Raw genomic sequence first — 19,806 nt, forward strand, 5'->3', positions numbered from 1 at the left:
TCCGACGCAGAGCGGCTCCATCTTCAAGGCATCCTCTTCCTTCCGACGACTACCGACGAATGAAGGTTCCTTTAAATGACGTCATCCAAGATGGCGTCTCTTTAGATTCCGATTGGCTGATAGAATTCTATCAGCCAATTGGAATTAAGGTTGAAAAAATCAGCCAATAGGATGAAATCTCAGTCCTATTGGCTGATTGCAACAGCCAATAGGATTTTTTTTCAACCTTAATTCCGATTGGCTGATAGAATTCTATCAGCCAATCGGAATCTAAGGGACGCCATCTTGGATGACGTAATTTAAAGGAACCTTCATTCGTTGGTAGTCGTCGGAAGGAAGAGGATGCTTCTTGTCGGATGTCTTGAACATGGAGCCACTCCGCGCCAGGTGGATGAAGATGCCGTCTGGGTGAAGACTTCTGCGGGCTTGGATGAAGATTTCGGCCGCTTCGTTGAGGACTTCTTGCCGCTTCGTTGAGAACTTCTCCCGGCTTCTTGGAGGATGGATGTCGGATCTTCAAAACTGTAAGTAAATCTTCTGGGGTTAGTGTTAGGATTTTTTTAAGGGTTTATTGGGTGGGTTTTAGTTTTAGATTTGGACTTGGGCTGCAATAGAGCTAAATGCCCTTTTAAGGGCAATGCCCATCCAAATGCCCTTTTCAGGGCAATGGGGAGCTTAGGTTTTTTTAGTTAGGGTTTTATTTGGGGGGTTGGTTGTGTGGGTGGTGGGTTTTACTGTTGGGGGGTTGTTTGTATTTTTTTTTACAGGTAAAAGAGCTGATTACTTTGGGTCAATGCCCCGCAAAAGGCCCTTTTAAGGGCCATTTGTAGTTTATTGTAGGCTAGGGTTTTTTATTTTGGAGGGGGGCTTTTTTATTTTCATAGGGCCCTTAGATTAGGTGTAATTAGTTTAAAGCTTTGATCATTTATTTTTTATTTTTTGTAACTTAGTGTTTATTTTTTTGTGTAACTTAGTGTTTGTTATTTTTTGTAACTTAGTTAGTTTTTTGTAACTTTGTAATTTTTAAGTGTAGAATTAAATAATTTGAGTAGGTTTAGGTGTTTAAATATATAATATAGTTAATTTAATTTGTAGTTTAATGTAATTTTAGTATAAAAGTTAGGTTAGATTAATTATTAATTTAATATAGTTTAATGTAATTTTATTATAATAGAATAGGTTAATTATTAGTTTAATATAGTTTAATTTAAATATAAAGGTAAGTTTAAATTTATTATAAGATAGGGATGAGTTAATATTTAATGTACAGTTAGCGGGTTGTTAGGTTTAGGGATTAATAGGTTAATTTAGTTTATGGCGATGTGGGGGGCTGGCGGTTTAGGGGTTAATACATTTATTTAGTTGCGGTGGGCTCCGGGAGTGGCGGGATAGGGATTAATACTTTTATGTAGGTGGCGGCGGTGTCGGGGCGGCAGATTAGGGGTGTTTAGACTCGGGGTACATGTTAGGGTGTTAGGTGTAAATGTAACTTTTATTGTCCCATAGGAATCAAGGGGATATCGGGCAGCAGCTAACATGAGCTTTCGCTTCTTTCAGATTCCCATTGATTCCTATGATTCTCCAGGGCGGCGGATTGAAAACCAGGTACGCTGGGCCGGAATAGTGCCGAGCGTACCTTGTAGACATTTGTGAACTAGCAAAAGTAGTCAGATAGTGCCGAATTTGCATTCGGAACATCTATATTGACGTAAGCATCGATCTGTGTCGGACTGAGACCGGCGGATCGTATGTTACGTCACAAAATTCTCCTTTTGCCAGACTGAAGGCTTTGATAACTAAGGCGTATCAAGCTCGCCACAATTACGCTGCGGAATTCCAGCGTATTTGCGGTTGACTGCTTGATAAGTAGATGCCATAGTGTGTGGCCTGAAGATATGCAAAAAAGTCTGAGTTTACCAAGTTAAATTCCTGTTTTAACTCTTCAAATGATTGATATTCTGATCTGTTTGATTTACCAGTTGTGACACCCAATAGAGGCCTTTCTTATGCCAAATCTGTAGTATAGTAGATTGGGTGCCTTCTTGGTATTCTGGATTGCCCAGAAAGGTCTGAAATTTTGGTATATTCATATCAATTAATGCCAAAATCCTAATTTTTTCCAAGCCTGAATTACTGTATATATTGATTTGTATTGTTTCACCTGTTTAGGAATTAAGCTCAAAGGAGAGTGAATCAAAAAGATTGGAGAACATGGGTGGATCATACTAGATTCTAAACTGATATCTGTGAAGTAGTCTAGCTCTGTGATCCAATCTATAACAATTCGGCCCCAAAACACCAAATTATATACATATAAATTGGGAAGAGCAAAACCTGCAAACTGTTTTGATACAAATATTTTTAGCATAGAAATTCTATGTTTTTTAGTTTGCCAGATAAACTGACGAATTACAGTGTTAAGATTCTTTATATCCTTATTTTTAAGTAGAACAGGAAGATTTTGTAAAATGTATAGAATTTTAGGAAGAAGCACCATTTTAAATAGTGCAATACGACCTGAAATCGATAAAGGGAGGTTTTGCCAATTCTTCATACTTAATTTAATTTGCAAGAGAATTGGAAGAATATTGAGATCATACCAGTTTTCGGGGTTAGGAGATATAATAATCCCAAGATATATGAAAGAATTTGTAACTAATTTGAATGGAATATCAATTTGTAGATATTTACACTGAGATTACGAGTTGTGCGGTAACAGGGGGGCAGTGCTAACGAGCCTTTTGTTCCCACCGCTCCCTTAAGACAACGCTGGTATTACGTTTTTTTTTAAACCTGGCATTAGCTGCAAAAAGGTGAGCGTAGAGCAGAATTTAGCTCCACATCTCACCTCAATACCAGCGTTGCTTACGGTAGTGGTAAGCTGGCTAAACGTGCTCGTGCACGATTTCCCCATAGGAAACAATGGGGCTGAGCTGGCTGGAAAAAAAAACTAACACCTGCAAATAAGCAGCGTCCAACTTCTAATGCAGCCCCATTGTTTCCTATGGGGAAAATAAATCTATGTCTACACCTAACACCCTAACATGAACCCCAAGTCTAAACACCCCTAATCTTACACTTATTAACCCCTAATCTGCCGCCCCCGCTATCGCTGACACCTACATTATATTATTTACCCCTAATCTGCTGCTCCGGACACCACCACCTACATTATCCCTATGAACCCCTAATCTACTGCCCCCAACACGGCTGAACCCTACATTATAGTTATTAACCCCTAATCTGCCCCCCCCAATGTCGCAGCAACTATATTAAATTTATTAACCCCTAATCTTCCGACCCCAACGTTGCCGCTACTATATTAAATTTATTAACCCCTAAACCTAAGTCTAACCCTAAGTCTAACCCCTCCCTAACTTAAATATAATTTAAATTAAACGAAATAAATTTAACATAATTAAATAAATTAATCCTATTTAAAACTAAATACTTACCTATAAAATAAAACCTAAGCTAGCTACAATATAACTAATAGTTACATTGTAGCTAGTTTAGGATTTATATTTATTTTACAGGCAACTTTGTATTTATTTTAACTAGGTACAATAGTTATTAAATAGTTATTAACTATTTAATAACTACCTAGCTAAAATAAGTACAAAATTACAATGCCCCGCAAAAAGCCCTTTTAAGGGCTATTTGTAATTTAATATAGGGTAGGGAAATGTTATTATTTTGGGAGGATTTTTTATTTTATTAGGGGGATTAGATTAGGTGTAATTAGTTTAAAAATCTTGTAATTCTTTTCTTATTTTCTGTAATTTAGTGTTTGTTTTTTCCGTGATTTAGTTTAATTGTATTTAATTTACAGGTAATTTTGTACTTATTTTAGCTAGGTAGTTATTAAATAGTTAATAACTATTTAATAACTATTGTACCTAGTTAAAATCAATACAGAAGTTGCCTGTAAAATAAATATAAATCCTAAGCTAGCTACAATGTAACTATTAATTATATTGTAGCTAGCTTAGGGTTTATTTTATAGGTAAGTATTTAGTTTTAAATAGGATTAATTTATTTAATTATGTTAAATTTATTTTGTTTAATTTAAATTATATTTAAGTTAGGGGTGTTAGGGTTAGGTTTAGACTTAGGTTTAGGGGTTAATACCTTTAATATAGTAGCGGCGAAGTTGGGGGTGGCAGATTAGGGGTTAATAAATGTAAGTAGGTGTCGGCGATGTTAAGGATGGCAGATTAGGGGTTAATAAAATTTAACTAGTGTTTGCGAGGCGGGAGTGCGGTGGTTTAGGGGTTAATATATTTATTACAGTGGCGGCGATGTCCGGTTGGCAGATTAGGGGTTAATATATTTAAGTGTTTCCTATGTGGGGGGGCCTCGGTTTATGGGTTAATAGGTAGTTTATGGGTGTTATTGTACTTTTTAGCACTTTAGTTAAGAGTTTTATGTTCCGGCGTTGGCCCATAAAACTCTTAACTATTGACTTTTAAATGCGGTAGAAGTCTTGACAGGAGAGGGTCTACCGCTCAGTTCTTCCAAAACTTGTAATACCAGCGTTAGGCAAATCCCATTAAAAAGATAGGATACGCAATTGACGTAAGGGGATTTGCGGTAGCCTCGAGTCGCGGAAGAAAAGTGAGCGGTGAGCCTGTACCTGTCAGACTCGTAATACCAGCGTTAGGAAAAGGCTAACGCCAAACTCGTAATCTCGGTGTTAGGCTTTTTCAGCCATAGTAGTTCTGATTTTGTGGTATTGATTTTATAACCTGAAAATTTACTAAAAGCTTCAATGATCCCCATCAATTTTGGGATATTTACTGCAGTGTTTGCCAAATAGACTAACAAGTCATCAGCGTATAACGCCACCTTCAGTTCCTTATTCCTAACTTTTATACCTTCTATATCGTTCCAAATCCTAATAGCCAGGGGTTCTATTGCAAGATCAAAAAGTAATGGGGATAAAGGGCATCCCTGTCTCATACCTCTCTCAAGAGTAATTATATGTGATTCGACACCATTAATAATCAAGCTTGTTGAAGAGTACAGATTGCTAATCAGATTCAAAAATGTATTTTCAAATCTGAAGCAACGTAAAACATCTATCAAATGACTATGATGTACACAATCAAAAGCCTTTTCAGCATCAATGGCCAAAATAGCCACATTCTGGTGATCTTTGGTCTTCTCATTTTCTAATTTTGAGAAATAATCAATGGATAGAAGTAATTGTCTGATTTTTGTGGCAGAACTGCGATTAGCAAGGAAGCCAGCTTGGTCTTTATAAATAATTTCTGATAGACCGCATTGAAGTCTTCTAGCCAAGATTGAGGAGAACAGTTTATAATCAGTATTCATCAGGGCTATAGGCCTATATGATTCTTTTTGTTTGGGGTCTTTTCCTTGCTTCAAAATTAGAATTGTTTGAGATGCCGCAAAATTCAAGGGAATCTGAACTTCTTCTGTGAAATAAAAAATAAATAATTTAGTTAAGAGTGGAACAATAGAAGGTGCGAGAATTGAGTATACTTCATTTGGTAAAGAATCAGGGCCTGGGGCTTTATCTAATTTTAAAGCTTGAATTGCCTGTAGGACCTCCAGTTCAGATATGGGTAGCTTTAAACTCAGGTTAAAATCCGTGCTAATAGGTGAAACATGAATATTCTCCCAAAATTTCTCCTGCACTTCGCTTAGCGCTGGTCTAGAAGAATAGATATTTTTGTAATAGTCGTAAAAAGAATCTAGTATTTCTTCCGGTGAAGAGAGTAATTTGCTGTTTTCTTGTATTACTTCTATCAGAGAAGATTTTTTTGTGTTTTTTACTAAATTTTATAATAATTTACCAGATTTATTACCATGTTTGTACAGCCTTGCTTGATATTATAAATCTAAATATGTTGTGTGTTGTAAGAGAAAAGTATCCCGCTCCTTTTTTTTCTCTGAATATCTCCTCCAGTTTTGCTCTGAGGGGACTTCTAAGTAACTGTTATACGCATTTGATACTGCAGCTGTAACTTCTTTTTCCCTAAGTCTATATCCAATTATTTCCCCTCTTATTACTGCCTTTGCAGCATCCCATAACACTGAAGGGTTATCGACCGAGCCTAAATTAAAATGAAAGTATTCATCCATCTTAGTTTTTACCCAAGCTCTGAATTTAGAGTTTTTATTCAGGTATTTTGGATAGATGAAATGTCTTATTTGCCCCGTGGATTTTTTTTAAATGAAATATCTAACAATACGGGGGCATGATCTGAGCATGATCTGAGATAGTTATTTCTGAAATTGCAGGTTTCACCCCCAATCTATATAAACTTTCACTTATCAGAATGAGGTCAATCCTTGAGAAGGATTTAGAGGAGTTGGAATGACAAGTATAAGCACGAGTATCTGGGTGATAAGATCTCCAGATATCCCTGACTGTGAGAGTTCTAAAAATAGCATTGAACAACTTAGATTCTAAGTTGTCTATTTTAGTTTTCTTTTGAGAACTACCTTGTCTTAATCTGTCCAATGGATAACGTGGGGACATGTTAAAGACCCCTGCTACTATGAGATGGCCTTCCGTTAACTGAAGAATCTTAACCTGGAGAGAGTCCCAAAATTTTAAATCTAAAACAGTTGAGGCATAAAGGTTACAAAGAGTATAAATTATATTTGCTATTTTTAATTTAAGAATCAAAAATTGACTATCTGGATCGATAATCGTGCATAATATTTCATAATCTAACTTTTTTCCTAAAAGGATTGCCACTCCTTTTTTCCTTTTAGAGGCAGGAGATGAAAATACCTCTCTTACCCAACAAGTTTTCAATTTCTTAGTTTCTTCAGCATTTAAATGTGTTTCTTGAATGAAAGCAATACTTGTATTAAGTTTCTGTAAATGTGTTATAATTGTTTTATTGGTGACATTATGCCACCAACATTCCATGAGGTTAATCTTAATACGTTATCCTTGGACATAGCTTATCAGTTGAGGTAAGGATATACAAAAACACAACACAAGGAGAAAAAAAAAAAAAAAGGGAACGGGGGCACCCCCCACTGTATTGTTGATTCATTATATCTTTGAGTCCCATACTGCTACCTAGCTGCATAAAAGCTATGGGCATCTTATTTTTTATCTCTTATTTGGATCGATACTCTGCTAGTTTTTTTTTTTCCCTCTTTCTCCTTTTTTCCCCTTCTACTTTTTTCCTTTCATCCCTTTTTCACCAATATTTTCTTCCCTCTACCCTTCTCATTTTCCTAATTCTCTCAACCTTCCTTTTTGGCTCTTATAAATATCTCAATGTGACCACTTCTCCAACTATCCTAGTGATAGTACCTTGACTCAAAAATGTGAAAAAAACATTCGTGTGTAGTGCTTAAGGCCAGCGACCTCTATATACATCAGCAACACATTTAATTTGGGCTCCAATCTTAGAACAACCTATTGATTTCCCTCCTCTATGATGACACTCCTCAAGTACAATTATTCAAAGCAATAAACAATGAGTACCCCTCTAAATGATCTTTTCTAAACAGATCTTGACATTAATAAGGCAATATATCTCAGTAAGCAGTTAAATCAGCAGACTACTTAATGTTATCACTGTAAAAATAAAACAAAAAAAGTTATTAGTCCATCTTTGACTTAAACTAAAAAAGACATAAATTTTATCTCTCTCTTTTTTTTTTCTTTTAAACAAGCCTGGTCTCCTCGAGCTGGAAGGGACTTTTATGCCCAGCTGAAGCGCCGGTCAGGACTTCACAAGTTTAGAGCAAGTCTCTGGTTGAATTGTTATAAAAAAAGGCACTGCCAGGCTTCTATGCAACCTTGACTTTATCAGCAAGCAAGGTTTAACAGATTAATGGGAAGTTCTCCAGTATCCCCTTCAGAATGGGGCAATGTCCCAAAAAAACTAAGGGCAAATTCTCCAGCCACCCGCCTCCTTCAGCGGGTCGGGTACACGCCAGAATCACCAATACACAAATGGTTTAAGAATACAGTTAGGGACACAGTTAAATAATACAAAGTGAGAAACGTCCCACTAATACTTGCGATACAACAATGCCTCTTCTGGGCCGGCAAACTTCGGTCGGGATATTCTTCACAGGAGCGCTGTTCCTAAAAGACCTATGCCGACACCTCCGCTGGCTACAATACCCTTGACCTTGCTGCTACAGTCGGCACCTCGACTCAGCTGTTCCAGGAGAGCGTGACTTCCGGATCCTTCCGCGTAGCCACTCGCTCTCACTTTCTGAGCGAATCCGTGCTCCAGGAAATAGAAAGAATTACATCCTCCGGCAAGGCTATCACTCCGGGTCAACACCTCCACAACTCCAGCTATCCACCTCTCGCGGATCTCGAGCTCCTCCTCGCCTCAGACAGCACTCCAGCCTCTGCAGAAAATAGCGAGTCCAACAGGTAAATTTTTAGCCTCAGTAGAAGATGTCAACAGGAAACTTATTGCATGTTTATTGGCTTTCTTCTTCTTAGATAATTGCTCAGCAGCGGTTAACCCGCAGGCACATACAGCCTTGGAGGTTTCCTTTCCATCTGGCGTTATTATGCCTAGCTAGTGGCCCCGCTAAGTCTAGCAGAAATGGGGCAAAGAATGAAGGCTAGATCATAAGCGACGGCTAACACGCCGACATGGAGCAGCATGAACTTCAGCTCCGCCTTCTCACCGGAAACCTCTCTGATACTCTGCTAGTTTATCTTCTGCTTCCTTTGCACAATCAAAAAATAGCATGTGACCTTCCAATATTACCTTTAATCTGGCTGGATATATAACTGTGGCCTGCCACCCTGCTTTAATCATCTTACCACAGACTGGGGAGAGCTCCCTTCGCCTCAAGGAAGTTTCCAGGGAGAAATCCTGAAAAAGCAGTATTTTAGTTTCGTTATATATTATCGGTTGGTTTTTGCGGTAATGCTGTAGAAAAAGTACCTTATCCTGGAAATTTAAACATTTAACGATTATAGGTCTAGATTTAGTAGCATTCCTTGAGGCTTCAGAGAGTCTTCCCAGTCTATGTACTCTCTCGATCAAAAAGGGGGACTTAGGTGGGGTGAATATTTAATATATGTGGAAGAGTTTTAGTTACAAATTCCATTAAATTCTCCTGGGGGCTAGATTCCAGCACCCCTACAATTCTTAAATTATTTCTTCTAGATCTATTTACAATATCTTCTAGTTTGGGCTGTATTTTCGCCAGTTCCATTTGATTACTATCAACTTTTGGCAGATATGAATTAGTCACATCTTCCAAGTCAGAGATTCTCTGCTCAGCTTCTGATAGTCTTTTGGAAAATTGTCTGACTTCTGAGGTCAGGGACAAGATGTCATGCTTAATTTCTGATATTAATAGATCAAATGTGGGTGTTATAGCATCAATTATATTAGAGACTATTGCTTGTACTTCCTGATTTGACATTACATTTGAGATATTTGAAGCAGTAGTTTCAGGATGAACTTCTGCCAAGGTTTCTACAGAGTTCTTATTTCTTTGATCCCTGTGCTTGGGGAACTTCAGGTAAGCTGTTTTGTAGCGAGACGCCCAGGTATCTTTAAGCCACTTTTACCGACTCTGAGGAGAAGGAAGGAGCTACCAATGTGATGTGGGATGGCGAGAACTCAGATCGCAGTTTCCAGCTTGCGCTGTATTAACTACTGGCTCCCTCTCGCAACACCAGTGGGAGGGAGGTGGTCTCAAGGTGATGATATTTAGGTTGGAGCCTAATGCAGTTTCTGCCCGCAAAACCGGGCTCCCTTAACTTGCTGATCAGCTCCCTCTCGCAACATCCATGGGAGGGAGTCGGTAACCAGATTATTAGAAACTTTTCCTTTCGGAGGGTGGTACAGTTTATACCCAGGTAACCCGATGTAGTCAGCGGCACTGCTCAGTTCCTCTTCGCAACCCCGCTAGGTGGAGAGAGTTTTTCAGATAGCTTGAGGGACTGCTTCGCCTCGTAATTGGTAAGCTTTTAGCCTACAGCTCCGGACTCTTGCAGCGCTTACTGACTCTCTCCCTCACCCTGCTCCGCCGGAAGGTGGATAACACAGCCCATAACAGGAAGTTTTGTAATTAAATACGGGAGAGATTCTCCTCCAAGACGTGGCTATCTACCCCCCTTACGCAGCACTCGTGGGAGGGGGGACTACTGTTGATTGTTTTATTACCTCCAGGAGTCCTAGTGCTGAGTTAAACTCCAAGGCACCTGTTTTTAGAACGCCAGCTGGAAAGATGCATTAGTAAAGTCCCTCTTAGCGCTGATCGGCTTCCCTGCAAGAATTTACCCCGGTCTCCAGGGTGTCCGGCACGAGAAACCGCCAGTGGCTCCAGTTGCAGGGCTCTGGGGCTGTGCACATTGAGACCAGTGCAAAAGCTCCTCCTCCCTAACCTCCGAGCAATCAGACTACTTCTTTTTTTTTTAGTCTTACAATAATTCCTTTATTCTGTGAATGAATAGCTATTTTTATAACATACATATATACTGTATATAATTTGGTTCTTTGGGCAAGTTTTTCTCTGAAATTCATAGCAACGAAGGTGTTAAATTAACATATAGAAAATGAGGAAGGGGATGATGCAATCCCCAAAACATCATGGAATAAATTTTACACATCTTAAAAAAAAAAGTAGGAGTGCTTAATTAGTAACAGATTTTAAAGATACATTTAGCTCCCAGGTAGTTGACCCCCCCAGTATGCAATTTCATAATGGATATATATATATATATATATATATATATATATATATATATATATATATATATATATATATATATATATATATATATATATATATATATATATATATTATAAAATGTATCTATTTACATAAAAAAAGATATAGATATATTTTTATATTAAAGGGACACTGAACCCAATTTTTTTTATTCAGATAGAGCATGCAATTTTAAGAAACTTTCTAATTTACTTGCTATCTTTATTTGAAAAAGAAGGCATCTAAGCTTTTTTCTTGGTTCAGACCTCTGGACAGCACTTTTTTATTGGTGGATGAATTTATCCACCAATCAGCAAGGACAACCCAGGTTGTTCACCAAAAATGGGCCAGCATCTAAACTTACATTCTTGCATTTCAAATAAAGATACCAAGAGAATAAAGAAAATGTGATAATGAATAAATTAGAAAGTTGCTTAAAATTTCATGCTCTATCTGAATCATGAAAGAAAAAATGTGGGTTCTGTGTCCCTTTAATAAAATTGTTTTGACAGTGATTAAAAGGAATATGGCAAGGTATTAGACTACAAAGGTAATTATATATATATATATATATATATATATATATATATATATATATATATATATATATATATATATATATATATATATATATATATATACACACATACACAAGCACAACTCACAGCTTGCGCTATTCCCTGGTAAATCTTTTTTTTACCATTGACTTATATCAGATTGTGTGCTATTCTTAGTACAAGGTCAGGATATCCATAGCGCTCCTCATGTAATTTGGGCAAAATTAAACTAGGGTCAGTTATGCATAATGACTACTAAAACAAAGTAATGTTATGTTTTTCAGTATTAAAAAGATAGGCATTTTCATTTTTTTAATTCCTGAACATATTTAATTTATAAATTTGGACAGAGGCTGGCACCATAAAGATTGCCACCACCTGCGTGCAGCATATAAACTAAGAAGAATACGAAACCCATTAATTTCTAGGAGCTGAACTCATAAAGCTGTATATTAAACACACTTTATTCAAGAGTACAGGTCAGACTCACCTCTTTCCTTCAGGTCTAGGAATCCCTCCCCAAGGTGCATCTGGTCCTCTCCCATCACCTCTGCTCAAAACATGACCCCGCGGGGGACTACAGGTCCGATCTGCTAGCTCTCGACTGCTAACTTCTAGACCCCGAATCCGAACTCCGACCTCTGTCTTTCTATCCTCGACCTCTGACACCTGAACACGATCTTCCTCTGGTGATCGTGTCTGCACACATTTAGAACACAAGAACATCATTGTAATTCATTACCTACACCGAATCTAGAGGTTATTTCCTATATATTGTGTTTTCCTTTCCTATAAGGACAGAGTTGTAGCTACAGTGCAATATATTTAGAACTTAATTTGGCTCTGTAACTTATTTTCCTGCTAATATTTAGGGATAAGAAAAGGAGATTTGAGCATGGACTATTACCACTGACCTCCACTGGTGGGATCCCATGATTCTCCCCTCCTAGATCTCTATGCCTTGATTTGTCTTGCAGAGCCAGAGGATCCTGTAACCAGATTTAAATGTCAGCCAGAAAAGTCGCTTGCAGATAGACAGCCTGGAAAGCTGGATGAGGTTAAGTTTCTTTATCCAGGTTTAAAATAACAGACAGGAAGGAATGTTGTGTACAAGATCAAGAGATGTGCAGTACTGTGTGACATATAAAAATAGTCTTTGTCTTTTAATAGCAGATATATATGCTATTTTTTTTTTTTAATGGTGAATCTCTCTCTGTAAAAGCTAACAACCCAAATTATGGTGCACCTAGCAGCAACTGCTACTCATTAAAGTGTATAGAAGTCAAGATTAACACTATATGACAATATGTGTATGGTTGCCTGAACCTACTGCAGTATGCTCTCATGGAAAGGAGCTACATTTTAAAATTTGATGAAGGAAGTAAACTGGATTATATTTAAATTGTGAGCTCTATCTGAATTATAAATGTTTAATTTAACTTCCACGTTCCTTCTGTTATAAGGCCATAATTGCCAAAACAGTTTAACACTCTAATTTATTAAGCACATCATTTTAAGATGTTTCAAATGCTTACATTGTTGTAGGACAGTATAATTTGTTATACTGTATGTCTTCAGACTGGCAATCACTATACAGCTGTAAATATTGAAGTAAATTGTTTTTTTTTTTACTTATTTTAGGTAAAGAGACACTAAACCCAAATTTTTTCTTTAATGATTCAGATAGAGAGTGCAATTTTAAGCAACTTTCTAATTTACTCTGAATTTTTCTTCGTTCTATTGCTATCTTTATTTGAAAAGTAGGAATGTGAAGCTTAGGAGCCAGCCCATTTTTGGTTCAGCACCTGGGTGTGCTTGCCGATTGGTGGCTAAATGTAAGTTTTACTAGAAACATTTTTGCAAAAGCATGTGTACTTTTCCTACAGGTTTCCACTGTGCGGTAATCCATTTTCATATTCAAAGTAATTCCAATCCATTAGAAAATTTAGTTTGCTATTGCTAATCAAAATACTTTGCACTGTGTTAACTTGTACACGCCAAACCCCAGTTGTATTTCAATCCATTAGAATAGGCTTAATAATTTTTAAGATCTTTTACCTTTTGAAAAAACATTATGGTTAGGGCCATGTTAAAAAACACACAGTGGGAGAAGGTTTGGTCATTAATCTAACATATGAGTTCACACATTAAAGAGGGAATACATTGCTCTTTTAAACAATTAAATATGTTGAAAAATAAAATCTGGTCATATGAAATGTAACAAAAAAAACCCAATATTAAAGAGTTAACTGCACATGATTCACTCTCTAACAAACTGCAGCTAAACACACATTGCAACCAGCAGCTATAATGAATCATGGATGAGGTTCTTTGCCAGACTCATTTTTTTGCTACTATGTTGATCTGTGAAACGTCTGATACATATAAAAATCAGTAGATGAATGAATGATTTTGTAAGGCAGAGTCTAGGGAACAATGTGACATTTAATGAATCATTTGGAACTATTTTGCACACCATACTGGTGGTAGGTACTGAAGTACAGCCAAATGGTTTTTCAGTTGTAACCCAGGGGTATGTTCTAGTCTTCTATAAGAGCTTTGTGTGTGGGTTAAATCTGTGTATTAAGATATTTTCAAATTTAAAGCCATCAGAATACAATTATAAAAAAAAAGTTTTTGTAGAGTTTTCAAAAGATTCTGCACTGTATTAAATGACAAACATTACATGATACAATTTGTATTACATGCTTAAAGGGACAATGCACTGTAAAATGTCTTCCCTTTAAAGTGTTCCCAGTGAAACATTTTTTGTCATTTGAAATAGCTGATTTTGCCTGAAAAGTTCAATACTGCAGTAATTGGTACAGAAAATGTATGTAAACAAGATCTAGCAGAAGAAAGTATACTCCCAGTAGGGGATAGACTAGATAGGTACTAAAATGTTTTTTTAATTATTATCTGAGACAGAAATAAGATAAGGAAGCCTTTGTGATAAAATCATGAGATATGTTCTCTCTACAAGTTCAGCCCTTTTTAATGGTTTGTGGTTTTAAAGGGCAAAAACAGCTGTTTCATATGCAAAAATCCTAAACAAGTAAATTCCCACAAATTTTAAACACCGGAACTGGTATAACAAGTAATTTGAACACCTTATGCGGAAATCAAGTTTACATTTTGTTGTATCTTTTTTATCCTTGAAAATATATTAAATGCACAGGTAAAGTTCCTCAAGCATTAAAGCATTAGAGTAGGACATTGTCAGTGAGCCAATCACCCTTATGTCCGCAAGAGTTACAGGGGTTAAGCAGATAGTAATCCCCAGTGCTACCATAAAAACAGACTAGGGGTCAATATCCCATAAGCTACTGTCAGGATTCCATAAGCTCTGTTCATGCTAAAATGCAAACTGCACAGTGCCCTACCTGGGATAGAACCAGGGGCTCAAGGTTCAGAATTTGGCTTACTCTGTTTGTGCCACTAGAGGATGTTTACTTGCAGGGGTTTGTGGAAGAATATTATCATCAGTATATGTGTCCTAGCTCCACCCCCTCTGGATGCTAACCATTCAGGGAAGTGCTCTCTGACTACATATGATCAGCCTATGCCTTCAGTTCTTGCTCTGGCATTGCTTGGACTTTATAGTTTCCCAGCTCCAGTACCTTGCCTGCTGTGACAATTTGTTGTCCTGTCTTCAGCGCTGCCTTTGCTGAGGCCATGAAATGGGTCTTCCAGTACTTGGCTCTTGTCTGTCTGAACTTGAACATCAGCTATACTGGTTTGTATAGTTGTATTCATTTAACTCTTGCTTGTACCTGTTTCCTGTTTTCCAGTATAATCAATTTCAGGACATTACTTGCTATTTAACTGTGTAACTTTCTCCTAATAAACAAGCCTGTTGTATATATTTGAGTTTCCAGTTTATTGCTATGCAATCTGCCTAGTTTCCTACTAACCTTGCCATTTGGCTCCATCCTATTAAAGAGACCAGATTTATCATGACACTAGGCGAAAATTTAGGTGCAAATTTGATGCATTACATAATTTTCTATTTTAATTTGCATATTTATTGTTTTGCTGCCTAACTTTGGCTTCATATAGGGACCATATGTTGTGGCATAAAGGCTGCCAGCTGTTAAGAGCACACAAAAAAAACTGATTTAGGAGCTATGATTTCTAACAACAAATTGTAAAAAAATTGAATATACCCCCAAATGTCTAAATATAGCAATTCTAAACTGAAGCTGGTTAAATTTACATGACTACTAACAGGAAATACGTTTGACATATGCTGTATTAATTCTCATTGGCTGATACAGACAAGACCTACAGTTGGATTGGTAAAGTAAATAGTCAGTAAATTGTATAAAGTGTCCCTAATACAACCCTATACTTAGGCTAATGTCTCTACGTTTCTGTGTCATATTTTATTTGATAGATTAAACATCTTCATGACTTTTCTTTGCTCATGTCTTATGAGATAGTTTTGCTTGTATCCAATGTGTATACTAGTGCCTGTACATATGTGTATACTAGTGCCTGTACATATGTGTATACTAGTGCCTGTACATATGTGTATACTAGTGTCTGTACATATGTGTATACTAGTGTCTGTACTTATGTGTATACTAGTGTCTGTACTTATGTGTATACTAGTGTCTGTACATGTGTATACTAGTGCCTGTACATATGCGTGTACTAGTGCCTGTACATATGCGTGTACTAGTGCCTGTACATATGCGTGTACTAGTGCCTGTACATATGCGTGTACTAGTGCCTGTACATATGCGTATACTAGTGCCTGTACATATGCGTATACTAGTGTCTGTACATATGTGTATACTAGTGTCTGTACTTATGTGTATACTAGTGTCTGTACTTATGTGTATACTAGTGTCTGTACATGTGTATACTAGTGCCTGTACATATGCGTGTACTAGTGTCTGTACATATGCGTATACTAGTGTCTGTACTTATGTGTATACTAGTGTCTGTACATATGTGTATACTAGTGTCTGTACATATGTGTATACTAGTGTCTGTACATATGTGTATACTAGTGTCTGTACATATGTGTATACTAGTGTCTGTACATATGTGTATACTAGTGTCTGTACATATGTGTATACTAGTGTCTGTACATATGCGTATACTAGTGCCTGTACATATGTGTATACTAGTGTCTGTACATATGTGTATACTAGTGTCTGTACATATGTGTATACTAGTGTCTGTACATATGTGTATACTAGTGCCTGTACATATGTGTATACTAGTGCCTGTACATATGTGTATACTAGTGTCTGTACATATGCGTATACTAGTGCCTGTACATATGTGTATACTAGTGTCTGTACATATGCGTATACTAGTGTCTGTACATATGTGTATACTAGTGTCTGTACATATGTGTATACTAGTGTCTGTACATATGTGTATACTAGTGTCTGTACATATGCGTATACTAGTGCCTGTACATATGTGTATACTAGTGTCTGTACATATGTGTATACTAGTGTCTGTACATATGTGTATACTAGTGTCTGTACATATGTGTATACTAGTGCCTGTACATATGTGTATACTAGTGCCTGTACATATGTGTATACTAGTGCCTGTACATATGTGTATACTAGTGCCTGTACATATGTGTATACTAGTGTCTGTACATATGTGTATACTAGTGTCTGTACATATGTGTATACTAGTGTCTGTACATATGTGTATACTAGTGTCTGTACATATGTGTATACTAGTGCCTGTACATATGTGTATACTAGTGTCTGTACATATGTGTATACTAGTGTCTGTACATATGTGTATACTAGTGTCTGTACATATGCGTATACTAGTGTCTGTACATATGTGTATACTAGTGTCTGTACATATGTGTATACTAGTGTCTGTACATATGCGTATATGGATCTATACACACATACCACCTGTATTTGTGTATGGTCTCACCCCTAGAATCCAGTCTGCATGTGGCGGCAGCTTTGCCTCTAGCTCTTGAAGTTTCTGGTTAGACAGCTGCACAAGTTGATGCAAAGCTTCATCTACCTTCTCATACAGCTCGAACGTAGCTGGGTCATACAATCTGCAAAAAGTGAGACGGTCAGAATGAAAACTGTCTCTTTATGTCCCTAGCTATCTCTTAGAGGTGTCTGGTTGGTGCCTCTGGCAGTACCTGAGGTAAGAAGACTTTTGCAGTCTAGCTACAAGTGTGCCACCGTCCCTTTGCAGCCGCTGCAGTCTCTCGTCATTCAGCGTTCTCTTCATGGCATCTCGGTGGTGGGAGATTAACCCCTGTATATCCTGAGAAACCACAACAGTCACGAGATGGGAGCTAGAATAGCACTCTGAGAGACAGCTGAGTTAAGAGTGCAGTCTGAGAGACTGATGGCTGGCAAGAGAGAGCTCTCTAAGAGACCACCAGGATTACAAGTAGTAAATGGAAGGGCAGGAACATGATTAATTGGAACAGAACAAGTATCTATACAAGAGCACCTCTTAATCCTGGGTAACTTTCATTCACTCATTACAGTTAAAGGGAGATGAAACCCTGATTTTATATTTCATGATTTAGAAAGAGCATGCAATTTTAAACAACTTTCCAATTTACTTCTATTATCTCATTTGCTTCATTCTCTTGATATCCTTTGTTGAAAAGCATATCTAAATAAGCTCATTAGCTGCGATTGGTGGCTGCACATAGATGCCTCGTGATTGGCTCACCCGTGTGCATTGCTATTTCTTCAACAAAGGATATCTGAGCAAATCAGAATAATTATTATTGTTTTTAAGATTTACTCTACACGTATCCATTTGTAATTTGCTACATTAAATGGGCTTCAGTGGAATTTTAATACATGGGGTGTTTAATCTCAGTTTAGTTCTTCTAATGGTGCTGACACGAATCTCCAAACGCTTATTTTTTTCTGTTTAATGATATGTTATTTATATATTGTTTACTAAATAACGATTAATATTCCTACCGGCTGTTAATTTTACAAATAGAATGTGATTTAGTCCTTAATTAGTGTCCCGCAAGGAAGCCTTTAGAGTAGAGTTTCCCCAATTACCGTCCTCATGAACCTTCATAAGTCAAATGATAAAATAAAATCTCATACTTTTCTAACCTTTTCCAATAAGTAGAATGAGAATTGAAGCCCATTGGGACGTCATTGGAGGAGAGGGATCTACAAAACCTTCAAAGATTCTTATATTTCTAACCAGGCTTACATCATAAGGGGAAGCAGGGAATTATATCACCTAAACTAAATACGCTAAAGTTCTACTAAAGGAACATGAAAGTCAAAATTGACTGCATCCAGATGCGTTAATTCAGCTAGCTCCTAGTAGTGTATTGCTGTTCTAGAACTGACTTTAACTATGTGTTTAATCCATTTAAAGGGGTTAAACATATATTAATAGGCAAGAAATAGAGCATTAATAAAATGCACTTTTCTGTCCCTTTAAAGGAACAGTCTAGTCAAAATTAAACTTTCATGATTCAGATAGGGCATGCAATTTTAAACAACTTTCCAATTTACTTCTATTATCAAATTTGCTCAATTCTTTAGATATCCTTTGTTGAAGAAATAGCAATGTACATGTGTGAGCCAATCACACAAGGCTTTTATGTGCAGCAACCAATCAGCAGCTACTGAGCATATCTAGATCTGCTTTTCAGCAAGTGATATCAAGAGAATGAAGCAAATTAGATAATAGAAGTAAATTAGAAAGTTGTTTAAAATGAAATGCTCTTTCTAAATCATGAAAGAAAAAAAATTGGGTTTCATGTCCCTTTAAGTAGTGCTACAGAAATGCAAAATACAAGCTAAGTAGGGGAAATGACACATTTCAATAACTCTGAGTTGTAGGTAGATGCCAGTGGAGAAGAATGAACAAAAAGCGAATAAAAAAACATTATTAATTGTTTGTTAGGAAGTAATATGTATTACTAGACATGCTGGTGATTGCATTGCTGTAGCTAAAACACTTTAATACAAGTTATGGTTTCTCATCTAAAGATAATTCTAATAGAGTTTATGCCCTAAGTAATTGTTTTTAGACAAATAGAAACCATTGGAGTAGAAGTGGGTGACCTACCTGTGTGCTCTCCGTATCCAGATCTTTAGTGACCTCTTCCAGAGAGTGCAGCACATCAGAGCATAAAGCAAACAGACTACCCAGAGACTGTAAGTAATAGAGAGGAAAGTCATGTGATGTAACATAAAAGATGCAGGGGCAATACACAATAGTGGGGCCCTGGCCAAGATACATTTGTGGGGCCCCTCAGCCTAGTGCCCTTATTTCCCTCCCTTGTATGCCCTGCCCCTTGTATGATCCACTCCTGTGCCAACATTTATTGATACCTATATAACAAATAACACAAAATATTAGACCTCATGATTTCAAACAATTCTCATAAACTAAATACAGCATATAAACCATCTCATAATCTAACCCCTGACATTGCGGGACCCCCAATGAGCAGGGCAGGTGCCCCTCTCACCCTGCCCAAAGGACAGCCCTTACTAATGCTGTGTATTATTATGTACATAGTGCTGTGTATTGTTGTGCACACTAGCAC

At 37.1% G+C, this 19,806-nt stretch overlaps 1 protein-coding gene across 1 annotated transcript in view; it reads right to left on the reverse strand.

Annotated features, from left to right (window-relative positions):
• Positions 1-19,806, reverse strand: part of ARHGEF40 (Rho guanine nucleotide exchange factor 40) — a 139,761-nt gene that overhangs the window by 63,869 nt on the left and 56,086 nt on the right. Inside the window, exons 9-13 of the mRNA XM_053702226.1 lie at positions 19,323-19,409; positions 17,398-17,525; positions 17,175-17,307; positions 12,167-12,241; positions 11,743-11,951 (exon numbers count right to left, since the gene is read on the reverse strand). Of these exons, the coding sequence (XP_053558201.1) occupies positions 11,743-11,951; positions 12,167-12,241; positions 17,175-17,307; positions 17,398-17,525; positions 19,323-19,409 (632 nt within the window). The remainder of the gene's footprint in view (positions 1-11,742; positions 11,952-12,166; positions 12,242-17,174; positions 17,308-17,397; positions 17,526-19,322; positions 19,410-19,806) is intronic.

The sequence above is a fragment of the Bombina bombina genome, chromosome 2, assembly GCF_027579735.1.
Source record: "Bombina bombina isolate aBomBom1 chromosome 2, aBomBom1.pri, whole genome shotgun sequence".
NCBI lineage: Eukaryota > Metazoa > Chordata > Amphibia > Anura > Bombinatoridae > Bombina > Bombina bombina.